Source organism: Eucyclogobius newberryi, unplaced genomic scaffold (genome assembly GCF_026437365.1).
Source record: "Eucyclogobius newberryi isolate DKJ021-1_F unplaced genomic scaffold, fEucNew1.0.hap1 SCAF_18, whole genome shotgun sequence".
NCBI classification, from domain to species: Eukaryota; Metazoa; Chordata; class Actinopteri; order Gobiiformes; family Gobiidae; genus Eucyclogobius; species Eucyclogobius newberryi.
Window position 1 is genome coordinate 484,969 of NW_027315812.1, and position 17,532 is coordinate 502,500.

Consider the following 17,532-nt stretch of genomic DNA (forward strand, 5'->3'; position numbering starts at 1 on the left):
CGCCCCCACACGGACCACAGCTCTGCCCCCAGGACCACAGCTCCGCCCCCACACGAAGAGGCCACAGCTCCGCCCCTAAACGTTGTCATTTGTAAATGTCAGTTGTTATTCTGCCTCTTATCTTAAACTCCCTCTGGTGGTGTGTTCAGGTGTTTAAAGTGTGTTCAGGTGTTTAAGGTGTCTCTGGTGGTGTGTTCAGGTGTTTAAAGTGTCTCTGGTGGTGTGTTCAGGTGTTTAAAGTGTCTCTGGTGGTGTGTTCAGGTGTTTAAAGTGTGTTCAGGTGTTTAAGGTGTCTCTGGTGTTGTGTTTAAAGTGTCTCTGGTGGTGTGTTCAGGTGTTTAAAGTGTCTCTGGTGGTGTGTTCAGGTGTTTAAACTCCCTCTGGTGGTGTGTTCAGGTGTTCAAAGTGTCTCTGGTGGTGTGTTCAGGTGTTTAAAGTGTCTCTGGTGTTGTGTTCAGGTGTTTAAAGTGTCTCTGGTGTTGTGTTCAGGTGTTTAAAGTGTCTCTGGTGGTGTGTCTCTGGTTGTGCGTTCAGGTGTTTTAAGTGTCTCTGGTGGTGTGTTCAGGTGTTTAAACTCCCTCTGGTGGTGGTTTCAGGTGTTTAAAGTGTCTCTGGTGTTGTGTTCAGGTGTTTAAAGTGTCTGGTGGTGTGTTCAGGTGTTTAAACTCCCTCTGGTGGTGGTTTCAGGTGTTTAAAGTGTCTCTGGTGTTGTGTTCAGGTGTTTAAAGTGTCTCTGGTGTTGTGTTCAGGTGTTTAAAGTGTCTCTGGTGGTGCGTTCAGGTGTTTAAAGTGTCTCTGGTGGTGTGTTCAGGTGTTTAAAGTGTCTCTGGTGTTGTGTTCAGGTGTTTAAAGTATCTCTGGTGGTGTGTTCAGGTGTTTAAAGTGTCTGGTGGTGTGTTCAGGTGTTTAAACTCCCTCTGGTGGTGTGTTCAGGTGTTTAAAGTGTCTCTGGTGTTGTGTTCAGGTGTTTAAAGTGTCTCTGGTGGTGTGTTCAGGTGTTTAAAGTGTCTCTGGTGGTGTGTTCAGGTGTTTAAAGTGTCTCTGGTGTTGTGTTCAGGTGTTTAAAGTGTCTCTGGTGGTGTGTTCAGGTGTTTAAAGTGTCTGGTGGTGTGTTCAGGTGTTTAAACTCCCTCTGGTGGTGTGTTCAGGTGTTTAAAGTGTCTCTGGTGTTGTGTTCAGGTGTTTAAAGTGTCTCTGGTGGTGTGTTCAGGTGTTTAAAGTGTCTCTGGTGGTGTGTTCAGGTGTTTAAAGTGTCTCTGGTGTTGTGTTCAGGTGTTTAAAGTGTCTCTGGTGGTGTGTTCAGGTGTTTAAAGTGTCTCTGGTGGTGTGTTCAGGTGTTTAAAGTGTCTCTGGTGGTGTGTTCAGGTGTTTAAAGTGTCTCTGGTATTGTGTTCAGGTGTTTAAAGTGTCTCTGGTGGTGTGTTCAGGTGTTTAAACTCCCTCTGGTGGTGTGTTCAGCTGTTTAAAGTGTCTCTGGTGTTGTGTTCAGGTGTTTAAAGTGTCTCTGGTGGTGCGTTCAGGTGTTTAAAGTGTCTCTGGTGGTGTGTTCAGGTGTTTAAAGTGTCTCTGGTCTTGTGTTCAGGTTTTTAAAGTGTCTCTGGTGGTGTGTTCAGGTGTTTAAAGTATCTCTGGTGTTGTGTTCAGGTTTTTAAAGTGTCTCTGGTGTTGCGTTCAGGTGTTTAAAGTGTCTCTGGTGGTGCGTTCAGGTGTTTAAAGTGTCTCTGGTGGTGTGTTCAGGTGTTTAAAGTGTTTCTGGTGGTGTTTTCAGGTGTTTAAAGTGTCTCTGGTGGTGTGTTCAGGTGTTTAAAGTGTCTCTGGTGTTGTGTTCAGGTGTTTAAAGTGTCTCTGGTGGTGCGTTCAGGTGTTTAAAGTGTCTCTGGTGTTGTGTTCAGGTGTTTAAAGTGTCTCTGGTGTTGTGTTCAGGTGTTTAAAGTGTCTCTGGTGGTGCGTTCAGGTGTTTAAAGTGTCTCTGGTGGTGCGTTCAGGTGTTTAAAGTGTCTCTGGTGGTGTGTCTCTGGTTGTGCGTTCAGGTGTTTAAAGTGTCTCTGGTGGTGTGTCTCTGGTTGTGCGTTCAGTTGTTTAAAGTGTCTCTGGTGGTGCGTTCAGGTGTTTTAAGTGTCTCTGGTGGTGTGTTCAGGTGTTTAAACTCCCTCTGGTGGTGTGTTCAGGTGTTTAAAGTGTCTCTGGTTTGTGTTCAGGTGTTTAAAGTGTCTCTGGTGTTGTGTTCAGGTGTTTAAAGTGTCTCTGGTGGTGTGTTCAGGTGTTTAAACTCCCTCTGGTGGTGTGTTCAGGTGTTTAAAGTGTCTCTGGTGTTGTGTTCAGGTGTTTAAAGTGTCTCTGGTGTTGTGTTCAGGTGTTTAAAGTGTCTCTGGTGGTGTGTTCAGGTGTTTAAACTCCCTCTGGTGGTGTGTTCAGGTGTTTAAAGTGTCTCTGGTGGTGTGTTCAGGTTTTTAAAGTGTCTGGTGGTGTGTTCAGGTGTTTAAACTCCCTCTGGTTGTGTGTTCAGGTGTTTAAAGTGTCTCTGGTGGTGTGTTCAGGTGTTTAAAGTGTCTCTGGTGATGTGTTCAGGTGTTTAAAGTGTCTCTGGTGGTGTGTTCAGGTGTTTAAAGTGTCTCTGGTGGTGTGTTCAGGTGTTTAAACTCCCTCTGGTGGTGTGTTCAGGTGTTCAAAGTGTCTCTGGTGTTGTGTTCAGGTGTTTAAAGTGTCTCTGGTGGTGCGTTCAGGTGTTTAAAGTGTCTCTGGTGGTGTGTTCAGGTGTTTAAAGTGTCTCTGGTGTTGTGTTCAGGTGTTTAAAGCGTCTCTGGTGTTGTGTTCAGGTGTTTAAAGTGTCTCTGGTGGTGCGTTCAGGTGTTTAAAGTGTCTCTGGTGGTGTGTTCAGGTGTTTAAAGTGTCTCTGGTGATGTGTTCAGGTGTTTAAAGTGTCTCTGGTGGTGTTTTCAGGTGTTTAAAGTGTCTCTGGTGGTGTGTTCAGGTGTTTAAAGTGTCTCTGGTGGTGTGTTCAGGTGTTTAAACTCCCTCTGGTGGTGTGTTCAGGTGTTCAAAGTGTCTCTGGTGTTGTGTTCAGGTGTTTAAAGTGTCTCTGGTGGTGCGTTCAGGTGTTTAAAGTGTCTCTGGTGGTGTGTTCAGGTGTTTAAAGTGTCTCTGGTGTTGTGTTCAGGTGTTTAAAGTGTCTCTGGTGGTGCGTTCAGGTGTTTAAAGTGTCTCTGGTGTTGTGTTCAGGTGTTTAAAGTGTCTCTGGTGGTGCGTTCAGGTGTTTAAAGTGTCTCTGGTGGTGTGACTCTGGTTGTGCGTTCAGGTGTTTAAAGTGTCTCTGGTGGTGTGTTCAGTTGTTTAAAGTGTCTCTGGTGGTGCGTTCAGGTGTTTTAAGTGTCTCTGGTGGTGTGTTTAGGTGTTTAAAGTGTCTCTGGTTTGTGTTCAGGTGTTTAAAGTGTCTCTGGTGTTGTGTTCAGGTGTTTAAAGTGTCTCTGGTGGTGTGTTCAGGTGTTTAAACTCCCTCTGGTGGTGTGTTCAGGTGTTTAAAGTGTCTCTGGTGTTGTGTTCAGGTGTTTAAAGTGTCTCTGGTGTTGTGTTCAGGTGTTTAAAGTGTCTCTGGTGGTGTGTTCAGGTGTTTAAACTCCCTCTGGTGGTGTGTTCAGGTGTTTAAAGTGTCTCTGGTGGTGTGTTCAGGTGTTTAAACTCCCTCTGGTGGTGTGTTCAGGTGTTCAAAGTGTCTCTGGTGTTGTGTTCAGGTGTTTAAAGTGTCTCTGGTGGTGCGTTCAGGTGTTTAAAGTGTCTCTGGTGGTGTGTTCAGGTGTTTAAAGTGTCTCTGGTGTTGTGTTCAGGTGTTTAAAGCGTCTCTGGTGTTGTGTTCAGGTGTTTAAAGTGTCTCTGGTGGTGCGTTCAGGTGTTTAAAGTGTCTCTGGTGGTGTGTTCAGGTGTTTAAAGTGTCTCTGGTGATGTGTTCAGGTGTTTAAAGTGTCTCTGGTGGTGTTTTCAGGTGTTTAAAGTGTCTCTGGTGGTGTGTTCAGGTGTTTAAAGTGTCTCTGGTGGTGTGTTCAGGTGTTTAAACTCCCTCTGGTGGTGTGTTCAGGTGTTCAAAGTGTCTCTGGTGTTGTGTTCAGGTGTTTAAAGTGTCTCTGGTGGTGCGTTCAGGTGTTTAAAGTGTCTCTGGTGGTGTGTTCAGGTGTTTAAAGTGTCTCTGGTGTTGTGTTCAGGTGTTTAAAGTGTCTCTGGTGGTGCGTTCAGGTGTTTAAAGTGTCTCTGGTGTTGTGTTCAGGTGTTTAAAGTGTCTCTGGTGGTGCGTTCAGGTGTTTAAAGTGTCTCTGGTGGTGTGACTCTGGTTGTGCGTTCAGGTGTTTAAAGTGTCTCTGGTGGTGTGTTCAGTTGTTTAAAGTGTCTCTGGTGGTGCGTTCAGGTGTTTTAAGTGTCTCTGGTGGTGTGTTTAGGTGTTTAAAGTGTCTCTGGTTTGTGTTCAGGTGTTTAAAGTGTCTCTGGTGTTGTGTTCAGGTGTTTAAAGTGTCTCTGGTGGTGTGTTCAGGTGTTTAAACTCCCTCTGGTGGTGTGTTCAGGTGTTTAAAGTGTCTCTGGTGTTGTGTTCAGGTGTTTAAAGTGTCTCTGGTGTTGTGTTCAGGTGTTTAAAGTGTCTCTGGTGGTGTGTTCAGGTGTTTAAACTCCCTCTGGTGGTGTGTTCAGGTGTTTAAAGTGTCTGGTGGTGTGTTCAGGTGTTTAAACTCCCTCTGGTTGTGTGTTCAGGTGTTTAAAGTGTCTCTGGTGGTGTGTTCAGGTGTTTAAAGTGTCTCTGGTGATGTGTTCAGGTGTTTAAAGTGTCTCTGGTGTTGTGTTCAGGTGTTTAAACTCCCTCTGGTGGTGTGTTCAGGTGTTTAAAGTGTCTCTGGTGTTGTGTTCAGGTGTTTAAAGTGTCTCTGGTGTTGTGTTTAAAGTGTCTCTGGTGTTGTGTTCAGGTGTTTAAAGTGTCTCTGGTGTTGTGTTCAGGTGTTTAAACTCCCTCTGGTGGTGTGTTCAGGTGTTTAAAGTGGCTCTGGTGGTGTGTTCAGGTGTTTAAACTCCCTCTGGTGATGTGTTCAGGTGCTGCACCTCATTGCGATGGGTTTGATCGAGGAAAAGCAGCAGCTCGAATCCAACAGCGAAGACGAGCTCACGTTCAACTACAGCATCAAGATTCAGAGTAAAATACTTTAATTACTTCTACTATTACTATTACTATTACTATTACTCCTCCTTCACATTGTGCTGTTTCTCAGGCTCGTGCTGCGTTTGACTGTTTGTGTTTATCTCGTGTCTCGCCAGAGCTCGGCTCGTGCGGCTCGTGCGGCTCGCTGCTCGCGCTCTTGGAAACGCTCCACAACGCGCCACATTTAGAGCTCCACAAAGACATGATCGGCTGGATACTCAAGGTACTACCTGTACATGTAAAATACTACTACTGCTACTCAGAGTACTATTACTCGTGTAGACATACTACTACTGCTACTCAGAGTACTATTACTCGTGTAGACATACTACTACTGCTACTCAGAGTACTATTACACATGTAGACATACTACTACTGCTACTCAGAGTACTATTACTCGTGTAGACATACTACTACTGCTACTCAGAGTACTATTACTCGTGTTTGTCTGAGCAGTTGTGTGTTTGTTGTGTCTGTCTGAGCAGTTGTGTGTTTGTTGTGTGTCTGTCTGAGCAGTTGTGTGTTTGTTGTGTGTTTGTTTGAGCAGTTGTGTGTTTGTTGTGTGTCTGTCTGAGCAGTTGTGTGTTTGATGTGTGTTTGTTTGAACAGTTGTGTGTTTGTTGTGTGTTTGTTTGAGCAGTTGTGTGTTTGTTGTGTGTCTGTCTGAGCAGTTGTGTGTTTGTTTGAGCAGTTGTGTGTTTGTTGTGTGTCTGTCTGAGCAGTTGTGTGTTTGTCTGAGCAGTTGTGTGTTTGTTGTGTGTCTGTCTGAGCAGTTGTGTGTTTGTCTGAGCAGTTTTGTGTTTGTTGTGTGTTTGTCTGAGCAGTTGTGTGTTTGTTGTGTGTCTGTCTGAGCAGTTGTGTGTTTGTCTGAGCAGTTTTGTGTTTGTCTGAGCAGTTGTGTGTTTGTTGTGTGTCTGTCTGAGCAGTTGTGTGTTTGTCTGAGCAGTTGTGTGTTTGTCTGAGCAGTTTTGTGTTTGTCTGAGCAGTTGTGTGTTTGTTGTGTGTCTGTCTGAGCAGTTGTGTGTTTGTCTGAGCAGTTTTGTGTTTGTCTGAGCAGTTGTGTGTTTGTTGTGTGTCTGTCTGAGCAGTTGTGTGTTCTTTTCAGGCCGTGTCGTACATTAAGAGCTGGAGGCAGCGCTCTGTGTCAGGTTCATCTGTGTCTCTGAACTCGGCACCAGATCCTGACGACGTGAGCTACTTTCATTATGATCATATATGATTATGTATTATTATATATTATGTATTATTATATATTATTATGTATGATTATATATTATGTATTATTATATATGATTATGTATGATTATATATTTTGTATTATTATATATTATGTATTATTATATATTATTATGTATGATTATATATTATGTATTATTATATATGATTATGTATGATTATATATTTTGTATTTTTATATCCATCCATCCATCCATTTTCTACCGCTTGTTCCCTTTCGGGGTCGCGGGTGACTGGAGCCTATCCCAGTGACTTCGGGCCTTAGGCGGGGTACACCCTGGACAGTGGCCAACTTGTCGCAGGGCCAACACAGAGACATAGACATTACAGACAGTTCACGCTCACATTCATTCACTAGGGCCAATTTAGAGTCACCAATTTGACCGAACACATGCATGTGATTGGACGGTGGGAGAAGCCGGAGAACCCGGAGAGAACCCACGATAACACGGGGAGAACATGCAGACTCCACCCAGAGAGATCATGTGATGTAGGTCTGGTCCGGGAATCGAACCCATTATCTCCTTCTTGGGAGGCAAGAGCGCTAACCGCCTTTGCCACCGTAATATTATGTATTATTATATATTATGTATTATTATATATTATTATGTATTATATATTATGTATTATTATATATGATTATGTATTATTATATATTATTATGTATTATTATATATGATGTATTATTTCTGTCAGATAACCCAGTTTGAATGTTCATGTTCAACACTTGTAAACCTGGTGTTGTCTTGTTTGCAGAAGGTTCGTGAGCGAGACAAAGCCGAGAGGAAGAGAAAAGCCGAGATGGCTCGTTTACGTCGAGAGAAAGTCATGGCTCAAATGAGCGCGATGCAAAAACACTTCATCAACGAAAACAAGGAGCTGTTTGAGCAGAGCCTGGAGCCAGAGAGCGCCCCCTGCAGCAGTGCCACTGAACTGCACAGGTTCAGACACTCTAACTTGAACTCTAAGCCAGGGTTAGGCTTATTGTCATTCATTTCACTCGATCGCTCACTGTCAAGAAATGAGACATACACCAATGCTATTCCTTAACACACAGAGAACACAATTCAACTTAGAATATGAAACGACACAGAAACGTCAGACTTTTGTGCAGCTGCATGGGAGAAACCGCCGGGCCGGGTCACCAGGCTGTTGTAAGCAGCCCGGTGACCCTCCTTGGTCTCACCACGTTTTTTCTCTTGCAGGTTGGTTTTATTAGATATTATGAAATAAGCGGGTCACATTCTCATTGGTCAGCTTCACATCAAGGCACTTGTCTTTTACAACAGTTGGTATTTTTCCTTAGAGATAAAGCCTGGGTAATGTTTACCTAACTCCCCTGGGGTGCTACACCCCTCCCTGGGGTGCTACACCCCTCCCTGGAGTAAACATTCTCTGCTCCATCTTTACGACACACAAACAAATGCAGTTTGTCACATGCCGTTTTTCTCTTGTGTGTGTGTGTGTATGTGTGTGTCTGTGTGTGTGTGTCTGTCTGTGTGCGTCTGTGTGAGTCTGTGTGCGTCTGTGTCTGTGTGCGTCTGTGTGAGTCTGTGTGCGTCTGTGTCTGTGTGCGTCTGTGTGAGTCTGTGTGACTCTGTGTGAGTCTGTGTGCGTCTGTGTGTGTCTGTGTGTGTCTGTGCGAGTCTGTGAGTCTGTGCGAGCGTCTGTGTGTGCGTCTGTGTGAGTCTGTGCGAGTCTGTGTGAGTCTGTGTGCGTCTGTGTGAGTCTGTGTGAGTCTGTTTGTGTGTGTGTGTGTCTGTGTGTGTCTGTGTGTGTCTGTGTGTGTCTGTATGCGTCTGTGTGTGTGAGTCTGTGTGTGTCTGTGTGCGTCTGTGGGCGTCTGTAGGCGTCTGTGTCCGTCTGTGTGAATCTGTGTGGGTCTGTGTGCGTCTGTGTGCGTCTGTGTGCGTCTGTGTGCGGGTCTGTGGGTCTGTTTGCGTCTGTCTGCGTCTGTTTGTGTATTGTTATTTAATTTAATAATTATTGTAGTATTATAACGCTTGTAGTATTGTAACGTTTGTAGTATTATAACGTTTGTAGTATTATAACGCTTATAGTATTATAACATTTGTAGTATTATAACGCTTGTAGTATTATAACGTTTGTAGTATTATAACGCTTGTAGTATTGTAAAGTTTGTAGTATTGTAACGTTGGTAGTATTATAACGTTTGTAGTATTATAACGCTTGTAGTATTATAACGCTTGTAGTATTATAACGTTGGTAGTATTATAACGTTTGTAGTATTATAACGCTTGTAGTATTATAACGCTTGTAGTATTATAACGCTTGTAGTATTATAACGCTTGTAGTATTATAACGTTTGTAGTATTATAACGCTTGTAGTATTATAACGTTTGTAGTATTTATAACGCTTGTAGTATTATAACGTTTGTAGTAGTATAACGTTTGTTGTGTTATAACGTTTGTAGTATTATAACACTTGTAGTATTGTAACGTTTGTAGTAGTATAACGTTTGTAGTATTATAACGCTTGTAGTATTATAACGCTTGTGGTATTGTAACATTTGTAGTAGTATAACGCTTGTAGTATTATAACATTTGTAGTATTATAACGTTTGTAGTATTATAACGTTTGTAGTAATATAACGCTTGTAGTAGTATAACGTTTATAGTATTATAACGTTTGTAGTATTGTAACGTTTGTAGTATTATAACATTTGTAGTATTATAACGTTTGTAGTATTATAATGCTTGTAGTATTATAACGCTTGTAGTATTATAACGTTTGTAGTATTGTAACGTTTGTAGTATTATAACGCTTGTAGTATTGTAACGCTTGTAGTATTATAACGTTTGTAGTATTATAACGTTTGTAGTATTGTAACGTTTGTAGTATTATAACGCTTGTAGTATTGTAACGTTTGTAGTAGTATAACATTTGTAGTAGTATTATAACGTATGTAGTATTATAACGTTTGTAGTATTATAACGTTTGTAGTAGTATAACGCTTGTAGTATTATAACATTTGTAGTATTATAACGTTTGTAGTATTTAGTATTATGACGTTTGTAGTATTATAACGTTTGTAGTATTATAACGCTTGTAGTATTATAACGCTTGTAGTATTATAACGCTTGTAGTATTGTAACGTTTGTAGTATTATAACGTTTGTAGTATTGTAACATTTGTAGTATTATAACGTTTGTAGTATTGTAACGTTTGTAGTATATAACGCTTGTAGTATTATAACGTTTGTAGTATTATAACGTTTGTAGTATTGTAACGTTTGTAGTATATAACGCTTGTAGTATTATAACGTTTGTAGTATTATAACGCTTGTAGTATTATAATGCTTGCAGTATTATAACGTTTGTAGTATTGTAACATTTGTAGTATTATAATGCTTGCAGTATTATAACGTTTGTAGTATTGTAACATTTGTAGTATTATAACGTTTGTAGTATTGTAACGTTTGTAGTATATAACGCTTGTAGTATTATAACGTTTGTAGTATTATAACGTTTGTAGTATTGTAACGTTTGTAGTATATAACGCTTGTAGTATTATAACGTTTGTAGTATTATAACGCTTGTAGTATTATAATGCTTGCAGTATTATAACGTTTGTAGTATTGTAACATTTGTAGTATTATAACGCTTGTAGTATTATAACGTTTGTAGTATTATAACGCTTGTAGTATTATAACGCTTGTAGTATTATAACGTTTGTAGTATTGTAACGTTTGTAGTATATAACGCTTGTAGTATTATAACGTTTGTAGTATTGTAACGTTTGTAGTATATAACGCTTGTAGTATTATAACGCTTGTAGTATTATAACGTTTGTAGTATTGTAACGTTTGTAGTATATAACGCTTGTAGTATTGTAACATTTGTAGTATTATAACGCTTGTAGTATTGTAACGTTTGTAGTATATAACACTTGTAGTATTATAACGCTTGTAGTATTATAACGTTTGTAGTATTGTAACGTTTGTAGTATATAACGCTTGTAGTATTATAACGTTTGTAGTATTATAACGCTTGTAGTATTATAATGCTTGCAGTATTATAACGTTTGTAGTATTGTAACATTTGTAGTATTATAACGTTTGTAGTATTGTAACATTTGTAGTATTATAACGCTTGTAGTATTATAACGTTTGTAGTATTATAACGTTTGTAGTATTGTAACATTTGTAGTATTATAACGTTTGTAGTATTGTAACATTTGTAGTATTATAACGCTTGTAGTATTATAACGTTTGTAGTATTATAACGTTTGTAGTATTGTAACGTTTGTAGTATTATAACGCTTGTAGTATTATAACGTTTGTAGTATTATAACGCTTGTAGTATTATAACGCTTGCAGTATTATAACGTTTGTAGTATTATAACGTATTGTAACGTTTGTAATATTATATGGTTGCCATGGTTTCTTGACAGTGCGTTGCCATGGTTTCTTGACAGTGCGTTGCCATGGTTTCTTGACAGTGCGTTCTTCTCAGGTGTCAGGATTCACCTGGAGCTCGGGTGTGTGTGGGGCCGGGCCGAGTGGGTGTGGCTTCTGTTAGTCATGTGACCTGTATCCTGTGTCAGGAGGAGCAGGAGGTGAGTGACCTCTGACCCTAACCCTTTCCTCTCCGACCTGGGCTGCCGATGCACTTGTTTTATATGTCCGACGCAGATGCAGTGCAGGGTCATCATCATAGTCACAGTCTGACTGTTGTATTTATGTTGTTGCTACTGCATAATTCACACTCTTCTAATTCTAATTGAAAAATATACAGTGCAAATGATTATCAAGTATTGCAAAAATCAAATCACGAGGTCTGTGATCTTTTATGTGACTAAACGATTGAGTTTCAGGTGCGCGCTCAGGGCAGAGCAATGGTCCTCGCCGCCTTTGTCCAAAGATCCACTGTCCTCTCCCAGAACCGCCAATCATCCTGCAGCCAATCACAGAGCAGAGGTGAGACACGCCAGCCAATCACAGAGCAGAGGTGAGACACGCCAGCCAATCACAGAGCAGAGGTGAGACACGCCAGCCAATCACAGAGCAGAGGTGAGACACGCCAGCCAATCACAGAGCAGAGGTGAGACACGCCAGCCAATCACAGAGCAGAGGTGAGACACGCCAGCCAATGAGACACGCCAGTCAATCACAGAGCAGAGGTGTTTGTGGTTCTGTTTCAGACGTTCTGTTCATGAGTCCGGAGCTGGCTCTGGGGATCCACACGGCGAGCTGTGGACACATCATGCACGCCACCTGCTGGCAGAGGTTTGTAACTGCCTCTGCATCAATCACTTTTACAGTTTAAACATGCCAGAACATTCATGGGTCCATTTCACACGGAACATGACCACGTCACAAGTATCAGGGTGTGGTCATGACGACGTCACAAGTATCAGGGTGTGGTCATGACGACGTCACAAGTATCAGGGTGTGGTCATGACGACGTCACAAGTATCAGGGTGTGGTCATGACGACGTCACAAGTATCAGGGTGTGGTCATGAGGTGTGGTCAAGAGGTGTGGTCATGAGGTGTGGTCATGACGACGTCACAAGTATCAGGGTGTGGTCATGAGGTGTGGTCATGACGACGTCACCAGTATCAGGGTGTGGTCATGAGGTGTGGTCATGACGACGTCACCAGTATCAGGGTGTGGTCATGAGGTGTGGTCATGACGATGTCACAAGTATCAGGGTGTGGTCATGAGGTGTGGTCATGAGGTGTGGTCATGACGACGTCACAAGTATCAGGGTGTGGTCATGACGGCATCACAAATATCAGGGTGTGGTCATGAGGTGTGGTCATGACGACGTCACAATTATCAGGGTGTGGTCATGAGGTGTGGTCATGACCACGTCACAAGTATCAGGGTGTGGTCATGACGACGTCACAAGTATCAGGGTGTGGTCATGAGGTGTGGTCATGACGACGTCACAAGTATCAGGGTGTGGTCATGACGGCATCACAAATATCAGGGTGTGGTCATGAGGTGTGGTCATGACGACGTCACAATTATCAGGGTGTGGTCATGAGGTGTGGTCATGACCACGTCACAAGTATCAGGGTGTGGTCATGACGACGTCACAAGTATCAGGGTGTGGTCATGACGACGTCACAAGTATCAGGGTGTGGTTATGAGATGTGGTCATGACCACGTCACAAGTATCAGGGTGTGGTCATGAGGTGTGGTCATGACCACGTCACAAGTATCAGGGTGTGGTCATGACGACGTCACAAGTATCAGGGTGTGGTCATGACGACGTCACAAGTATCAGGGTGTGGTTATGAGATGTGGTCATGACCACGTCACAAGTATCAGGGTGTGGTCATGAGGTGTGGTCATGACCACGTCACAAGTATCAGGGTGTGGTCATGAGGTGTGGTCATGACCACGTCACAAGTATCAGGGTGTGGTCATGACGACGTCTGAACAAAGCTGCCATTTTGAAAACATAGAAATCCTTGTAACCTTTGCAAACATCGTCGAACTTAAACAGAACCAATGAGACGTTCGTGTTCTACATGTGTCATCTAAAGGTCATTTAAAGGTCATTTAAAGGTCTACATTTAAAAAACTGACCTACAATATGATCATTGGATGGAAATATTTATCTCTGCGACGGTGGCAATTTGTGTGTACTAGATACTTCGAGGCGGTGCAGCAGACTGTAGTATTAGTTATTTATATATATATATAGGGTGCACGGTGCAAAGGCGGTTAGCGCTCTTGCCTCCCAAGAAGGAGATCATGGGTTCGATTCCCGGACCAGACCTACATCACATGATCTCTCTGGGTGGAGTCTGCATGTTCTCCCCGTGTTATCGTGGGTTCTCTCCGGGTTCTCCGGCTTCTCCCACCGTCCAATCACATGCATGTGTTCGGTCAAATTGGTGACTCTAAATTGGCCCTAGTGAATGAATGTGAGCGTGAACTGTCTGTAATGTCTATGTCTCTGTGTTAAACCTGCGACAAGTTTGCCACTGTCCAGGGTGTACCCCGCCTAAGGCCCGAAGTCACTGGGATAGGCTCCAGTCACCCGCGACCCCGAAAGGGAACAAGCGGTAGAAAATGGATGGATGGATGGATATATATATATATATATATATATATATATATATATATATATATATATATATATATATATGTGTGTGTGTGTGTACTAGATACTTCGAGGTGGTGCAGCAGACTGTAGTATTACTGTAGTATTAGTTATATATATATTATATATGTGTGTGTGTGTACTAGATACTTCGAGGCGGTGCAGCAGAAGGAGCAGCGGCGGCAGCAGCGTCTTCGAGGACACACAAGTTTCGACGTGGAGAATGGAGAGTTTCTGTGTCCACTGTGTGAATGTCTCAGCAACACAGTTATCCCTCTGTTACCCCCGGCAACAGCCCCGGCAACCAGGTAAAGCACCCTTCTGTTCCCCAAACAACCGCCCGGCAACCAGTTAAAGTGTGACTCGTGGTTTGGGCTAACCCATAATACATTTTTTAATCTAAATAATTGTATAACTTGAACAGTTATTTTAGATTTTAAACTCTCTTCTGGACGACTGCTGCGGTTGGACCCGTGGGAATAACCCGTCCTTACTACAAGTTCACCTGGAGAGACCCGGCAATAACCCGTCCTTACTACAAGTTCACCTGGAGAGACCCGGCAATAACCCGTCCTTACTACAAGTTCACCTGGAGAGACCCGGGAATAACCCGTTCTTACTACAAGTTCACCTGGAGAGACCCGGGAATAACCCGTCCTTACTACAAGTTCACCTGGAGAGACCCGGGAATAACCCGTCCTTACTACAAGTTCACCTGGAGAGACCCGGCAATAACCCGTCCTTACTACAAGTTCACCTGGAGAGACCCGGGAATAACCCGTCCTTACTACAAGTTCACCTGGAGAGACCCGGCAATAACCCGTCCTTACTACAAGTTCACCTGGAGAGACCCGGGAATAACCCGTCCTTACTACAAGTTCACCTGGAGAGACCCGGGAATAACCCGTCCTTACTACAAGTTCACCTGGAGAGACCCGGGAACATGTCTAAGAACAACCAGGCAGAAAAACAGGCTTCAATGCTACACTTAAAGGTGGTATGGACAATTTTTTTTCAGCAAATTTTTAATCATATTTCCTCGTGGCGTGGATAAATCATTTGTCCTGCCATGTATCAATCATAAAACGCACCTACCGCTCGCCTGCAGCCGCGTCAGGCTCGTCCCCACGTTTCCGCGTGCCTAAGCGCATGGATCTATCATAATATAGTTCCCTCAGTGTACGGGACAAAATGAAGACAATGAAGACGGTTCGATGAAGACAGTCCGAGCTGACGCAGAAGTGGACAGAAATCTACGGGAGACGAGCGATGCGATGCGCTCCGTTGCGCTAATAAACAAACGCACGTGTGTGTTGTATCAGTCCGCACGGGGGAGTGCGCATGCGCACTTCCGCCTGCGTTCTTAAATTGCCGAAAAATCGTCCATACCGCCTTTAAGCTAGCTTGCTCTGCATCAACGCCAGAACCCCAAAGATAAAGATGCAGATTTGTTTATGTCAAAGCCCTATATAAATAAAAGGTATTATTATTATTATTATTAACCCACACTTTTAGAGTGAGTTCCCATGGTAACAGGGGGAGGACCTGCAGACTCCACACTCTAACCCTGAACCCACCATCTCCTTCTTGGGAGGCGAGGGCGCTAACCACTCTGCCACCGTGCAGATGATGACGAAGGACATTGGACGTATGTAGAGGAAAAGACAATCTTGAAGTTTCTCCTCCCATTCTCTGGGATGCAGCTAAGGCAGTTTTGAGGGGCAGGGTTATTGCTGGTCCTGTTGCTTCCTCTGAACTTTAGAACGATGAACTTGGGCTTTAAAACTCCTGCCATGGATTGAATTGAAAAATACCTTTGAATGTCATTTTGGCAGCAGGAAAAAAGCCATGAAATAAATAATAATATTATAATATTGTTTTATATGGAAATTGACAAATTTGATTGTGAACCCACTGGGACTTTTATTGAAATGTTTTGGTTATAATTGTGTTTCTTTTGTTGATTTCCATTTGTAATTTCGCTCTATGGTCTTGTTTTGTCTTTTATATTTTAAACTGTTTAAAAATGGAGATGAGTCTAACCTGAGTCTTGTGCTGCTGCAGCGCTGTGCAGAGCCTGGACACCTGGATGAGCGCCACCAACCTGCAGCTGGCGGCACTGCGGTGCAACTCTGGTAAGTTTAAACTGTCAAACAAACGGAAATAGATTTGTGTTTCTTGATTTATTGAACCTGTGTCAAACAGATGAGGCAGAGGGGGCGGGGCCTGATGAGGCGGAGGGGGCGGGGCCTGCTGCACCAGAAGGATTTGACTTGGATTTTGTCCCTGAGTGAGTCTCCGCCCATAATCTGACCCTGAAACATTTATGAACATGAGATATATTTATGATATTATATATTATATTTCCAACTAAAACATGTGAACGACTTTCATGTCCAGAGGAAATATGAAATATGTTTTTTATTCTGTTTTCTCCCTCTCTCCCTCCTCCTCTTCCTCCTCCTCTTCCTCTCCCTCCTCCTCCTCTCCCTCCTCCTCCTCTTCCTCTCCCTCTTCCTCTTCCTCCTCTTCCTCCTCCTCTTCCTCTCCCTCCTCCACTCCCTCCTCCTCCTCTCCCTCCTCTTCCTCCTCCTCCTCTTCCTCTCCCTGCTCCTCCTCTTCCTCCTCCTCTTCCTCTTCCTCCTCCTCTTCCTCCTCCTCTTCCTCTCCCTCCTCCTCTCCCTCCTCCTCCTCTCCCTCCTCCTCCTCCTCTTCCTCCTCCTCCTCTTCCTCCTCCTCCTCTTCCTCCTCCTCCTCCTCTTCCTCCTCTCCCTCCTCTTCCTCTCCCTCCTCCTCTTCCTCCTCTTCCTCTCCCTCTTCCTCCTCCTCTTCCTCTCCCTCCTCCTCCTCTTCCTCCTCTCCCTCTCCCTCTTCCTCCTCTCCCTCTCCCTCTTCCTCCTCTTCCTCTCCCTCCTCCTCCTCTTCCTCCTCCTCCTCCTCTCCCTCTCTCCCTCCTCCTCCTCTTCCTCTCCCTCTTCCTCCTCTTCCTCCTCCTCTTCCTCTCCCTCCTCCTCTCCCTCCTCCTCCTCTTCCTCCTCTTCCTCCTCTTCCTCTCCCTCCTCCTCCTCTTCCTCCTCCTCTCCCTCCTCCTCTTCCTCTTCCTCCTCTCCCTCCTCCTCTCCCTCCTCCTCCTCTTCCTCTTCCTCCTCTTCCTCCTCCTCGTCCTCCTCTTCCTCCTCTTCCTCCTCTTCCTCCTCCTCCTCCTCTTCCTCCTCTCCCTCCTCTTCCTCTCCCTCCTCCTCTTCCTCCTCTTCCTCTCCCTCCTCCTCCTCTTCCTCTCCCTCCTCTTCCTCCTCTCCCTCTTCCTCCTCCTCCTCTTCCTCTCCCTCCTCCTCCTCCTCCTCTTCCTCTCCCTCTTCCTCCTCCTCTTCCTCCTCTTCCTCTTCCTCTCCCTCCTCTTCCTCTCCCTCCTCCTCTTCCTCCTCTTCCTCTCCCTCTTCCTCCTCTTCCTCCTCCTCTTCCTCTCCCTCCTCCTCTCCCTCCTCCTCCTCTTCCTCTCCCTCCTCCTCCTCTTCCTCCTCCACTTCCTCCTCCTCCTCTCCCTCCTCTTCCTCTCCCTCCTCCTCTTCCTCCTCTTCCTCCTCTTCCTCCTCCTCGTCCTCCTCTTCCTCCTCTTCCTCCTCCTCCTCCTCTTCCTCCTCTCCCTCCTCTTCCTCTCCCTCCTCCTCTTCCTCCTCTTCCTCTCCCTCCTCCTCCTCTTCCTCTCCCTCCTCCTCCTCTTCCTCCTCTCCCTCTTCCTCCTCCTCCTCTTCCTCTCCCTCCTCCTCCTCCTCCTCTTCCTCTCCCTCTTCCTCCTCCTCTTCCTCCTCTTCCTCTTCCTCTCCCTCCTCTTCCTCTCCCTCCTCCTCTTCCTCCTCTTCCTCCTCCTCTTCCTCTCCCTCCTCCTCTCCCTCCTCCTCCTCTTCCTCTCCCTCCTCCTCCTCTTCCTCTCCCTCCTCCTCTTCCCTCCTCTTCCTCCTCTTCCTCCTCCTCTTCCTCAGAAGTATGTTCTGTTCGTCTCTGTCTGAGATGATGAGCACTTTCAGTTTGACCGTTTATAAAGTT

The 17,532-nt window shown here is 44.3% G+C and overlaps 1 protein-coding gene across 2 annotated transcripts in view; it reads left to right on the top strand.

The window, feature by feature from the left end:
• ubr2 (ubiquitin protein ligase E3 component n-recognin 2) overlaps nt 1-17,532 on the top strand; it is a 111,206-nt gene that overhangs the window by 74,575 nt on the left and 19,099 nt on the right. Inside the window, exons 25-35 of one of the 2 annotated variants that reach the window (XM_072450369.1) lie at nt 5,065-5,164; nt 5,287-5,393; nt 6,276-6,359; nt 7,163-7,347; nt 10,883-10,985; nt 11,244-11,346; nt 11,571-11,655; nt 13,635-13,796; nt 15,553-15,647; nt 15,691-15,778; nt 17,469-17,532. The exon at nt 17,469-17,532 is cut by the window's right edge and continues 85 nt beyond it. In XM_072450369.1, the coding sequence (XP_072306470.1) occupies nt 5,065-5,164; nt 5,287-5,393; nt 6,276-6,359; nt 7,163-7,347; nt 10,883-10,985; nt 11,244-11,346; nt 11,571-11,655; nt 13,635-13,796; nt 15,553-15,647; nt 15,691-15,778; nt 17,469-17,532 (1,176 nt within the window). Of the gene's footprint in view, nt 1-5,064; nt 5,165-5,286; nt 5,394-6,275; nt 6,360-7,162; nt 7,348-10,882; nt 10,986-11,243; nt 11,502-11,570; nt 11,656-13,634; nt 13,797-15,552; nt 15,648-15,690; nt 15,779-17,468 lie in introns of those variants that run through there. The other variant, XR_011927684.1, reaches the window with a different exon arrangement.